This window comes from Saimiri boliviensis, chromosome 14 (genome assembly GCF_048565385.1).
Source record: "Saimiri boliviensis isolate mSaiBol1 chromosome 14, mSaiBol1.pri, whole genome shotgun sequence".
In the NCBI taxonomy this organism is placed as follows: Eukaryota; Metazoa; Chordata; class Mammalia; order Primates; family Cebidae; genus Saimiri; species Saimiri boliviensis.
In genome coordinates, this window is record NC_133462.1 from 9,701,851 (window position 1) to 9,715,216 (window position 13,366).

Genomic DNA, 13,366 nt, shown 5'->3' on the forward strand with positions numbered 1-13,366 from the left:
ATTCATTTACTCAGCATTTATTCTTTTTTGTTGAGACAGTTTCCCTCTTGCCACCCAGGCTGGAATGCAGTGGCATGATCTCGGCTCCTTGCAGCCTCCGCCTCCTGGATTCAAGTGATTCTCCTCCCTCAGCCTCCTGAGTAGCTGAGATTATAGGCACCCACCACCACTCCCGGCTGATTTTTGTATTTTTAATAGAGATGGGGTTTTGCCATGTTAGCCAGGCTGGTCCTGACCTCAGGCGATCTGCCTGCCTCAGCCCCCCAAAATGTTGGGATTACAGGTGTGAGCCCCCACACCCAGCCTATTCATCCATTTTTCTGAGACCGCTATATACCAGGCTCTTCTGGAGCTGTGTTGGTCACAGCAGGCTGGGCTGTGTGGGAGTCACAGCTGCAGGTTCTCCGTGGTCCTCACGCAGCAGAAGTTTCTCTCCTCTGGGCCAGCCAAGCGCTCTGCTCCATATCACCCATGTGCCCTGGGCCCATGGCACAGCCAACATCTGGAGTACTGCCAGCCCTTGGGCACTGGGAAGAAGAGAAGACGGCACAGTAGGCAGTGACTCCTGAAGCTTGGACCTGATAGGACACCTGTCCTCTCCACTCACACTCATGAGTCAGAGCAGGTCACCTGGTCACGCCCAGCTTCAAAGGGGTGCCGGAAAGTGCAGTCTTTGTGTATCTGGAGGGAGAGAAAGGAACGATTATTTATGGACAGCCTTAACACCGGCCACAGGGTCACAGAGAAAAAGCTGACCCTGACCCTTTCCTGCAGTGGGGCTGGGTGTAGGAGTGAGAGGGCTGAGAACACCATGGATAACTCTTTCCTGTAGTTGAGTCATGCCAAATGCCCTGTCAAGATTAAATCCATTGGTATCAAGCTATATAAATAAACTTTTTTAAAAATTCAGGCTGGGCAGCTGGGCATGGTGGCTCACACCTGTAATCCCAGCACTCTGGGAGGCTGAGGTGGGAGGATCACCTGAGGTCGGGAGTTTGAGACCAACCTGACTAACATGGAGAAACCCCGTCTCTAGTAAAAATTCAAAATTAGCCGGGTAGTGGTGCATGCCTGTGATCCCAGCTACCTGGGAGGCTGAGGCAGGAGAATTGCTTGAACCTGGGAAGTGGAGGTTGCAGTGAGCCGAGATTGTGCCACTGCACTCCAGCCTGGGTGACAGAGTGAGACTCTGTCTCAAAAAAACAACAAATAAGAAAACAAAGAATTGAATGTCATGTAGCCTTGTTGGGACTATGGAAAAGGAAGAAAGCCACAGGCTCATTCAGTGTTGGGAAGGTCTGGATGATCCTGCATGAACCAAAATGACTTGAACTTTATGTGCAGACACGCCCCTGCCATCCGTCCCCAGCTGACTGCGTGCTGTATCATAGCCATTCTCCAAAGCAGGGTGGGATGCTCTGGTTTCACTACAGATTTTCCACTTAAGCATTTTTGGAATCAGCTTAGTAACTCCCCTTTCTATACGACCTTTATTTTTTGCTTTTCTATTTTTATTTTTGAGACAAGTTCTTGCTTTGTCACCCAGGCTGGTGTTCAGTGGCATGATCACAGCTCACTGCAGCCTCCACCTCCCAGGCTCAAGTGATCCACCTGCCTCCCCCTCCGAGAGTGCTGGGATTACCGGCACGAGCCACAGTGCCTGGCCTCTTTTTCTTTTTTCTTTTTTTTGAGATGGAGTCTCGCTGTGTCACCCATGCTGTAGTACAGTCACCCAGACAGTCTCGGCTCACTGCAACCTCTGTCCCCCGGGTTCAAGCGATTCTCCTGCCTCAGCCTCCCGAGTAGCTGGAATTACAGGCACCCGCCACCATGCTCCACTAGTTTTTTTTTGTATTTGAGACAGGTTTCACCATGTTGGCCAGGCTGGTTTCAAACTCCTGACCTCAAGTGATCCGCCCACCTTGGCCTCCCAAAGTGCTAGGATTACAGATATGAGTCACTGTGTTACAGCCTCTTTTGCTTTTTAAGAAATAATTTTGTTTCATATTTAAAGCACTTGTATTAGTTAATTATTTGTGTTCAGCAATTTTTTATTTTTATTTTTTTGAGACAGGGTCTGACTCTCTTACCCAGGCTGGAGTGGAGTGGCACAATCTTGGCTCATGGCAAACTATGCCTCCTGGGTTCAAGAGATTCTCATGTCTCAGCCTCCTGAGCAGCTGGGCTGCTGGGACTACAGGTGTGCTCGACCACACCTGGCTAATTTTTGTATTTTTCATAGAGTCAGGGTTTCACATGTTGGCCAGGCTGGTCTCGAACTCCTGGCTTCAAGTGATCCTCCCACCTTGGCCTCCCAAAGTGAAAAAGACATTTTAAAGTCTGAGCTTTGGAATGCCTTTAATTTACATGGTATAGTGTAAGAGAACAGCATGCGAGTGCAGCTCGATCTTACCTGCAGAAGCGGAGGAAGGACTGGATTAAATTTTACTGAATAGCAGCGAAATTAGAGTTATTTAGTCATTTTCCTCCTCCAGGAGTTAGGCGGAAATGGGCATTGCGACATCTAGGCTGTGTGGCCTTGGGCAAGTGTCTTCAGCTCTCTGAGCCCAGTTACTCCTGAAATCAGAGCTGGCAGCCATTCCCAGAGGCAGCTCTGTGTGGTGGGGAAGGCTCACCCTCACTGGGAGGCAGTATGGGTGTGAACCGGCTCTTCATCGTAATCTCTGTCAAGTGAAAACACATGGGGATAATCTAGAACAGTGGAAAACCCTATCCCGGCTCCTCAGAGAGTGAGGAAACCATTTTAAGGTGACCTGACCAGCATTTAAAAATAGGAATAGGCTGGGCACGGTGGCTCACTCCTGTAATCCCAGCACGTTAGGAGGCCGAGGTGGGCAGATCACCTGAGGTCAGGAGTTTGAGACCAGCTTGGCCAACATGGTGAAACCCCATCGCTACTAAAAATACAAAAATTAGCTGGGCATGGTGGCGGTAGCCTGTAATCCCAGGTACTCGGGAGGCTGAGGCAGGAGAATCGCTTTAACCTGGGGGACAGAGGTTGCAGTGAGCCGAGATTGTGCCTGGGTGACAGAGCAATGCTCCGTCTCACCAAAAAAAAAAAAAAAAAAAAAAAAAAATAGAGTGGAATATAAAGCATCATGATGTAATACAGGGTGTTGTTTTTAAAACTAAAGTTTGTTTTTAAGTGTACATGTTTATGGGGTGTGGTGTGATGCTTCAATACATATATAAATTGTGCAATGATCAAATCAAGGTTATTAGCAAATCCATCATCCTAGACGTTTGTCATTTCTTTACGGTGAGAACACGAAAAATCCTCTCTTCTAGCTATTTTGAACTCCATTATTGTTGACTATAGAGGGTGGTATTCTTTTGTAGAAGTATGCTGGTGCAGCCAGGCGAGGTGACTCACACCTGTAATCCCAGCACTTTGGGAGGCCAAGGCAGGCAGATCACCTGAGGCCAGGAGTTTGAGACCAGCCTGGCTAACATGGTGAAACCCCATCTCTACTAAAAATACAAAAATTAGCCGGGTGTGGTGTCATGTGCCTGTAATCTCAGCTACTCATGAGGCTGACGCAGGAGAATCGCTTGAACCCTGGAAGCAAAAGTTGCAGTGAGCCGAGATCATGCCACTGCAGTCCAGTGTGGGTGACAGAACAAGACCTTATCTCAAAAAAAAAAAAAAAAAAAAAAAAAAAAGTATGCAGATGCAAAACGGTATCTTAGTGGGCGTCAGAATTTTGGAAGCCAGTGGTAGACAGTCCTTAGTTTCCCACAATGATTTTTAGACAACTGCCCATTCACCAATTCCAACGCCCTCGCCCCACTACCCAAATGAACATTTCTGGTCTCTGGGTGGTGCTGCCTTAGCAGGATCCTACCAGGGGGCCCCGCCCGGAGTGAGTTTTGCCCCATCCCAGACTCAGATCGTCCAAGCCAGTGATTTCCTTCTGGTCAGGTGTCTTCCCGAGGATCCACTTTACTGGGACTAGCTCTGACCTTGAATGCATTTCCAGAAGCACAGCCCTACAGAGAGCTTCAGGTAGCCAGGAAGGGAAGTGCCTCTCCTGAGACCGTCCTGGCTTCAGTCCATGGCACTCACTGTATGCCTCCCACACCAGAGGAGGTCCTGGTCCCCGGTCCCAGGGATGAGGACAAAAATTAACAGGGCTTGTTGGCGCATGCCTGTAATCCCAGCTACTCCAGATGCTCAGGCAGGAGATTTGCTTAAACCCAGGAGGCCAAGGTTGCAGTGAGCTGAGAACCCGCCACTGCACTCCAGCCTGGGTGACGGAGCCAGACCCTGTCTCAGGGCACAGCTGCTGTGCCCGACTAGTATTTCATTCCTTTCAAAGTCTGAACAGTATTCCATGCTATGTAGTATTAAAAAGTAAAATGTATGGCCGGGCATGATGGCTCACCCCTGTAATCCCAGCACTTTGGGAGGCCAAGGCAGATGGATCACCCGAGGTTGGGAGTTCAACTACCCTGGCTAACATGGCGAAACCCTGTCTCTGCTAAAAATATAAAAATTAGCCAGGCATGGTGGCACATGCCTGTAATTTCAGCTACTCAGGAGGCGGAGGCAGGAGAATCGCTTGAACCTGCAGTGAGCCGAGATCACACCACTGCACTCCAGCCTGGGGGACAGAGTAAGGCTGTCTCAAAAAAGGAAAAAAAAAGTGAAATGTGGCATAAGAAAGTTTCTGACCTCTTCCCCAAATAAACTACCTGCATGTCAGCCCTCCTTTCAGGCTCTCCTTTTCGAGGGTTCCCAAGTCACAACATAAGAAGTCCCAGGAGCTGGGAAGAACCCTCTTGAGCCTTGGTTCAGGTCTGGGCTGAGGGCACTGAAGGATGGTCCTCTACCGCCCTCTAGTGGTTGCAGGTGTCCAACTCCCTTCTGTTTTCTCTGGGTCTTCCTCTCCTCCAGCCGTGCTTCCTGTTCTTGTTTTCTCATCCTGCCCCTTCAAAAACCTGCTGCTTTTTTGGCACCCTCAATATCCCGTTTCACCTGTGCCCTCACTGCTAGGTGGATGTTTTTAAAGAAAACTGGGAACACTGGGAGGCCGAGGCCGGCGGATCACCTGAGTTCGGGAGTTCGAGACCAACCCGACCAAGATGGAGAAACCTCGTCCTCACTAAACATACAAAATTAGCCAGGCGTGGTGGCGCGTGCCTGTAATCGCAGCTACTTGGGAGGCTGAGGCAGGAGAATCGCTTGAACCTGGGAGGCAGAGGTTGCAGTGAGCCGAGATCTCACCATTGCACTCCAGCCTGGGCAACAAGAGCAAAACTCTGTCTCAAAAAAAAGAAAAAGAGAAATAAAATAAATAAATAAATAAATAAATAAATTTGGGAACATTATATATTACTTCACCTGTAAAAATATCACTATGATGGCCAGGTGCAGTGGTTCATGCTTTGAGAGGCCAATGTGGGTGGGTCGCTTGAGCTCAGGAGTTCAAGACCAGCCTGGGCAAAATGGCAAACACTGTCTCTACAAAAAATACAAAAATCAGCTAGTGTGTGGTGCATGCCTGCAGTCCCAGCTACTTGGGAGGCTGAGGTGGGAGGATCGCTTGAGCTCAGGAGGTGGAGGTTGTAATGAGCTGATATTGTGCCACTGCACTCCAGCCTGGCTGACAGAGTAAGACCCTGTATTTAAAAAAAAAAAAAAAATCATTATGTACGTTTAAAAGATGAAGAGTTAAAAAATGCTTTACTCCCTTACAAGTAAAAGTAATCGTAATTCATGAAATCATAAAATATTCTGTTAATGTTGTCATTTCCCTGGTTCTTATTTTTACTTTATAGCTTTGCATAGAGATACAAATCATCCATTGTAATAGTTTTTCTGTGTTAATTCTTTGTTCATCTAATTTTTAATTCTTTGTTGCTGCTTACCTAATTTCCTCCCGCCCCCATAATTTGAACCTTGTTGTTACTGTTGTAGAAAGTAGATCATTTTTTCCTGTTAAATTTTCTTTGATTTCAGTTTTGCCAATTACATCCTTGTGTTGTCATTTAACATGTTTTTTTTCTTTCTTCTTCTTTTTTTCAAGATGGAGTCTCCCTCTGTCACCCAGGCTGGAGGGCAATGGCGTGATCTCAGCTCACTGCCACCTCCACATCCCAAGTTCAAGTGATTCTCCTGCCTCAGCCTCCCAAGTAGGTGGGATTACAGGCGCCTGCCACCATGTCCAGCTAATTTTTTTTTTTTTTTTTTTTTTTTTGTATTTTTAGTGGAGATGGGGTTTTGCCATGTTGGTCAGGATGGTCTCGAACTCCTGACCTCAGGTGATCCGCCTGACCTGGCCTCTAAAGTGCTAGGATTACAGGCTTGAACTACAGTGCCTGGCCATTATTTAGCACGTTTTCCAGCCTTCGAATTTCTTTCAAACTGGTGTTTAGATATGGAGACTCGATCAGATTCAAGTTCACTTGTTCTTTTTTTTTTTTTTTTTTTTGAGACAGGTCTCATGCAAGAAAGAATTCAGGGCCAGTCTGTAAAGTGAAAGCAAGTTTATTAGGAAAGTGAATGAATAAAAGAATGGCTGCTCCATAGAGATTGCCCATTGTTTTTTTGTTTTTGTTTGTTTGTTTGAGACGGGGTCTCACACTCTTGCGGCCCAGGCAGGAGAGACAATGGCTCCATCTCGGCTCACTGCAACCTCCGCCCTCCGGGTTCGAGGGATTCTCCTTCATCTGTCTCCCGAGTAGTTGGTATTACAGACGTGTGCCACTATGCCTGGATAATTTTTGTATTTTTAGTAGAGATGGAGTTTCACCATGTTGGCCAGGCTGGTCTTGAACTCCTGACCTCGGGTGATCTGTCTGCCTCGGCCTCCCAAAGTGCTGGGATTACAGGTGTGAGCGACTGTGCCCAGCTTTGCTTGCCAAAAAAATTATAACCATTATAAAATTTAATTATAAATTTATAAACCAATAAAAATTATAACCATTATAACAAAAAAAAAAACCATTTTTATGGTTATTTCTTGATGATATGGTAAACAAGGAGTGGATTATTCATGCCTCCCCTTTGTAAACCACACAGGGTAACTTCCTGACATTGCCATGGTATCCATGAACTGTTGTGGCACTGGTGGGAGTGTAGTGGTGAGGATGACCAGAGGTCACTCTTGTCGCCATCTTGGTTTTGGTGGGTTTTGGCCAGCTCCTTTACTGCAACCTGTTTTATCAGCAAGGTCTTTATGACCTCTACCTTGTGCTGACCTCCTATCTCATCCTGTGACTTGAAATGCCTTCACCGTCTGGGAATGCAGCCGGGTAGGTCTCAGCCTCATTTTGCCCAGCTCCTACTCAAGATGGGGTAGTTGGAATTACAGGTGCCACCACACCTGGCTAATTCTGTTTTCTAGTCGTGATGGGGTTTCACCATGTTGGCCAGGCTGGTCTTGAACTCCTGAAGTGAAGTGATCCACCTCAGGATGGAGTTGCTCTGGCTCAAATGCCTCTGACAAAATGCCTGTGGAAGGCGTGTGGTCTCCTGTAGCTAGGACAGCCGCAGTCTGTGGCAGGAGCCTGTAGTCCCTCTGTCCCTTCACTCACCCCTTCCCTAGGAGCCTTTCAGTGCTGGGAACCAGCCCTAGCGTTCAGCTCCCCCACACCACACTCCCAGGTTCCTCGCTCTTCAGTCCTGATGTCTGCATCTCCTCTGTACCAACTCTTCGTGTTTTCTCTCCGAAGACCTTCTCTAGGTATGTTGGTTGACCTAATATTTTGGTTTCTCTTGGTGGGAGAGGTGCTTCCTGGCTGTGTCCACTCAGCCATCATGACCTTTCTCTAGGCATGATTTTGAAAAAAAAATTTTTTTTTTGAGACAGAGTCTTGCTGTGTTGCCAGGATGGAGTGCAGTGGCGCAATCTCGGCTCACTGAAACCTTCAACTCCCTGGTTCAAGTGATTTTCCTGCCTCAGCCTCCCAAGTAGCTGGGACTACAGGTGTGCACCACCACGCCTGGCTAATTTTTGTATTGTAGTAGAGACAGGGTTTCACCATGTTGGCCAGGATGGTCTCAATCTCCTGACCTCGTGATCTGCCCCTCTCTGCCTCCCAAAGTGCTGGGATTACAGGCTTGAGCTACGCTTGTGTGTGTGTGTGTGTGTGTGTGTGTGTGTGTGTGTGTGTGTGTGTGTTTCAGACAGAGTCTGACTCTGTCATCCAGGATGGAGTGCAATGGCGCCATAAATGGTTCACTGCAACCTCCACCACCCGGGTTCAACTGATTCACATGCCTCAGCCTCCCAAGTAGTTGAGATTGCAGGCACACACCATCATACCTGACTAATTTTTTTTATTTTTAGTAGAAATGGTGTTTCACCATGTTGGTCAGGCTGGTCTTGAACTCCTGGCCTCAACTGATTCACCTGCCTTGGCCTCCCAAAGTGCTAGGATTACAGGCGTGAGCCACTACGCCTGGCCCTTTACCCTATTTTATTTTATTTATTAATTTATTTTTATTTTCTTTTGAGATGTATTTTTGTCCTGTTGCCCAGGCTGGAGTGCAGCGGTGCCATCTCGGCTCACTACAATCCTCACCTCCCAGGTTCAAGCCATTCTCCTGCCTCAGCCTCCCAAGTAGCTGAGATTACAGGCATTCATCACCATGTTTGGCCAATTTTTGTATTTCTAGTAAAGACAGGGTTTCACCATGTTGGCCAGGCTGGTCTCGAACTCCTGACCTCAGGTGATCCACATGCCTTGGCCTCCCACAGTGCTGGGATTACAGGTGTGAGCCACACTGCTCCTTGCCCTTTACTCTATTTTTAAATAATTGTTTCCTCTGGTACGTATTAACTCCAGTGTCCTTAACCTATGCTGGCTAATACTTGCAGAATTTTACGACAGCCTCATAACCTGGTTCCCTGCCTCCTACCCATTCCCAGCCCACCATTCCCAGCCCAGCCTCCATCATCTCCACTGCTTGGAAGCGTCAGCACCCTGCTGTCTGCCTTGCCTAGTTACCACTCGCTTTCAGTCTAAAGACCAAAAGATTTTGCCTGTCATTTTTGGATTTTCAACTTCTAACTCTTGCCTGCCTCTAAAGTCCTGTATTTACTCTATCCTTTTACGAGTTTTATGTCCAGCCATATTAAACTACTTTAAGTTATACTTCTCCAGAGCAAGACGTGCTTCCCTTAAAACCTACTGTGGTTGGGCGGGATGACTCATGCCTGTAATCCCAGCTCCTGGAGAGGCTGAGGCAGGAGAATCGCATGAACCCGGGAGGCGGAGGTTGCAGTCAGCCGAGATCATGACTGCCATTGCATTCTAGCCTGGGGACAGTGCGAGACTGTCTCAAACAACAACAACAAAAAACCAATCAAACAAACAAACAAAAAAAAACCCCTCAAATCATAGAAGACTTAAAAAAAATTGGCACTTTCTGTTGAATACAGATGAATCACAGAGTCTTATAATCTAACATTCAAACTTCCAGGGTACAAATCAAAATTACTTAGACTCCAAGGGTAAGCTGTGGCCAGGCGCAATGGCTCTCACCTGTAATCCCAGCACTTTGGGAGGCCAAGGTGGGTGGATCACTTGAGGCCAAGAGTTCCAGGCCAGCCTGGCCAACATGGTGAAACCCCATCTCTACTAAAAATACAAAAAATTAGCTGGGTGTGATGGTACACACCTGTAATCCCAGCTACTCAAAAGGCTGAAACAGGAGAATTGCTTGAACCCAAGAGGCAGAGGTTGCAGTGAGCTGAGATCATACCACTGCCCTCCAGCCTGGAGGACAGCAAGATCTGTCTCAAAAAAAAAAAAGAAAAGAAAAGAAAAGAAAAAATAAGAGAATTCAAAGCCATCAGATGTTTCAGACAAAGGAGAATACAGCATAATGAAACTTGGAAGATCAAGAGTGAAGGAACAGAAGGGAAATGGTAACTATCTGGAAATATATAATAGGCCATTTCCTCATGAGTTATTGAAATAGCCAATGGGTTATACAAAACTTAATGATTAAAAGTACAAGATATATAATCATTTCCAAGGGTTTTTCTTTTTCTTTTTCTTTTTTAACATGTAGTCTCACTCTGTCGCCCAGTCTGGAGTGCAATGGTGCGACCTTGGCTCACTGCAAGCTCCGCCTCCCAGGTACTTGTAGAATAATGAATTTACATTATTCTAGTAATAACATTAATAGATAAAACGTTAAAGGGACAACATGTATAAAACCAATACCATTAGTAAATACCTGAGTCTCTTTAGTTGAGAGATTTTGTTAGCTTTCCTGCTTTTTGTGGTGGAATGGTGAGACTTCAAACAGTATGTCCACAAAAATTGGCTTTCATGTTAATCAGGAGACTTTCCCTTTCTAGGTCTTGTCACCCATAAAGACAACTGCCTTGAATGTCTTCACCCTGGGTCTTCAGGAATGTGTCAGTGGATGAAACAGTCACATATTGAGCCATGATTAGAAATGATTTAAAAGCACCATTTTTATTCTCTTCAGATACTCTTTTGAGATGGAGTCTGGCTCTGTCACTAGGCTATAGTGCAGTGGCACGATCTCAGCTCACTGCAACCTCTGCCTCCCCGATTCAAGTGATTCTCCTGCCTCAGCCTCTTGAGTAGCTAGGACTACAGGTGCGCACCACCACACCTAGCTAATTTTTGTATTTAGAAATATTGTAGTAGAGACAGGGTTTCACCATTTTGGCCAGGATGGTCTCGATCTCTTGACCTCGTGATCCAACAACCTTGCCCTCCCCAGGTGCTGGGATTACAGGCATGAGCCACTGTGCCTGGCCAGAAGGTATAGTCTTTCTCTTCAGATATTCTTGAGGAAAAGGCATTGGGATACAGCCCATGAGTATCTTCTAGGTTATGTATCTGTCCCAAAAGCCTGTGTGATGGGCAAATGTGACTCAGCCCTCCTTTGTTTTGGACACTGGAATCAAGGATGCATCTCTCTTCATCCATTTCCAATGAGAACGCTGGATTCTCTCTTCCAGACACTCGGACTGACTCACTTTACAAGGTCTGCTGTCTAAGATAGGACACAAGGTAAGGGTCCCTTTTACTAACGCTTCTGTAGAGCACCTCCAGGGCTGGGTCCCCTTTCTTCTCCACCATGCTCAGCAGGGCCTCGTTCTTGCTCTGTCGTGTCTTTGCCTGCTCCACCAGCTCCTTCTCATTCTCAGTGAGAACCTCACTGTCTTGGAGATCATCGAGCACCCCCTGCAGGTCCCCCATCCTGGCCTGGAGTTGCCGGACGTTCTCCTTCACAAAGGCTGCACCTGGACAGAAGTGGGAGTTGCAGACTCTGAGAATTGCTCTCTGATAGCATTTAGGATCTACACCAAACAAAGATTCATCATTCCAGGCTGGGGGGTGGCTCTTTTTTTTTTTTTTTTTTTTTTTTTTTTTTTTTTTTTTTTTTAAGATGGAGTTTTACTCGTTGTCCAGGCTGGAGTGCAATGGCAAGATCTCAGCTCACTACAACCTCCGCCTCCCAGGTTCAAGCAATTCTCCTCCCTCAGCCTTCCAAGTAGCTGGGATTACAGACATGTGCCACCACGCCGGGCTAATTTTTGTGTTTTTAGTAGAGAAGGGGGTTTCACCATGTTGGTCAGGTGGGTCTCGAACTCCCGACCTCAGGTGATCCACCCGCCTCAGCCTCCCAAAGTGCTAGGATTACAGGTGTGAGCCCCTGCACCCGGCCGGGGATAGCTCTTCATCTTGTGTCTGTTGCCTAGCCCACATTCATTTCATTTTGGGTATTTTACTTCTGGTTATTGGTTAACTTTCTAGTCTCATATTTACTGTATCCCTCCCAAAGTTCAGTGTAGAACTACAGGTATTGATCGACTTACGACCTATGCGACTTACAACCATTCGACTTTACGACCACAATCGCTAGCCACAACTGCTCCGCGTCTGGCAGCGCAAACGTTGCCCAGCTGGGCGGACGACAGTGCAGACCAGCTTCTGGCAGCATGACCATCGCCGCGTGCACCAACTGTACCTACAGCCTACTCAACTTACAACCAAATCGTGTTACGACCGTTCCGCAGTCCCGACCGTGGTCGTAAGTACTTTAACCTACAGTTCCCCAGATGCAAGATATTCACCCCAAGAATTTGCTGTCGGTACTCCTTGTGTGGACCTCATGTCCTCATGCCTTCCAATAAGGAAATCACACTCGTTTTTCTCTGGCATCGCTCGTTCTTGTAAATGAGAAGGTTAGAAGGAACAGATCGTCGCTTTGTGAAGTCAAAGCACTCAAGCCCTCTTGATACCGGGTACATCCCCCTGGCTTTAGGGTAAACATTTCACCAACCTGAGGAGGCAGGAGGGGCTGATGTAGCTCCGAGCTGGATGTCCACTACAAAAGACGGAAGAATTGGAGGTGAGATACAGTGAATCCTGTACCCTCACTTAGCTTTTCTAGTCTTTCACGTGCCAACTAGAACAATTTAATTCTACATATTCTATAAGGCAGGGATCTTGTTTGGCACGCTAATACACTAATGAAACCCAATTAAGTCATGTGCCCATTCAGGAAATGTATCAGAGAGAGGAACACATTTTCCCAATATTCTTTCTTTTCTTTTCTTTCTTTTTTTGACTGAGTCCTGTTCTGTTGCCCAGGCTAGATTGCTGTGGCCCAATCTCAAGGTAACCTCAGCCTCCCAGGTTCAAGCAATTCTACAGCCCCAGCCTCCCGAGTAACTGGGATTATAGGCATGTGCCACCATGTACAGCTAACTTTTGTATTTGTAGTAGAGACAGGATTATGCCACGTTTGCCAGGCTGGTCTCGAACTCCTGACCTCAGATGATCTGCCTGCCTCAGCCTCCCAAAGTGCTGGAATTACAGGTGTGAGCACCATTCCCAACCCATGTTCCCAATATTTCTACATGCAGGTGGATGTCTTAGGAACTCTGAGGGCTACAACAATATTATATCAAAATGTCATAAATTATAGTGAAGATAAATGCATTTTAGGCATAAACTATCAACACTGAAAGAATAAATTTTTATTCGTGTTGGTACCAGGACTTTTAAGTTAATAGAAGGTTTGACAATTGAAGCTACCAATTTGAAAATAATTGAAATGATATTTCCCAGGAGGCCTTCAACATGGTCTTACACTTTCATCTAAAACTCCTAATGTCTGGGGGAAAGGAGGTACAGCCATGGAGCTGGTCTGCAGCTATTTCTGCAACCTCCGCCTCCTGGGTGCAAGCGATTCTCCTGCCTCAGCCTCCTGAGTAGCTGGGATTACAGGCAGGTGCCAGCACACCAAGCTAATTTTTGTATTTTTAGTAGAGACGGGGATTCTCCATGTTGTGGAAGCTGGTCTTGAACTCCTGACCTCTGGTGATCTGCCTGCCTCAGGGCT

At 46.8% G+C, this 13,366-nt stretch overlaps 1 protein-coding gene across 6 annotated transcripts in view; it reads right to left on the minus strand.

Moving 5' to 3' along the window:
* Position 1: 1 nt before the first annotated feature.
* CARD8 (caspase recruitment domain family member 8) overlaps positions 2-13,366 on the minus strand; it is a 35,190-nt gene continuing 21,825 nt past the window's right edge. For 2 of the 6 annotated variants that reach the window (XM_074386119.1, XM_074386124.1), the window contains exons 11-15: positions 12,302-12,346; positions 12,093-12,188; positions 10,214-11,258; positions 2,414-2,684; positions 2-681 (exon numbers count right to left, since the gene is read on the minus strand). In XM_074386119.1, the coding sequence (XP_074242220.1) occupies positions 10,993-11,258; positions 12,093-12,188; positions 12,302-12,346 (407 nt within the window). In that variant the 3' untranslated portion in view covers positions 2-681; positions 2,414-2,684; positions 10,214-10,992. Of the gene's footprint in view, positions 2,312-2,413; positions 2,685-5,374; positions 5,644-10,213; positions 11,259-12,092; positions 12,189-12,301; positions 12,347-13,366 lie in introns of those variants that run through there. The other 4 variants (XM_074386120.1, XM_074386123.1, XM_074386121.1 and 1 more) reach the window with 4 other exon arrangements.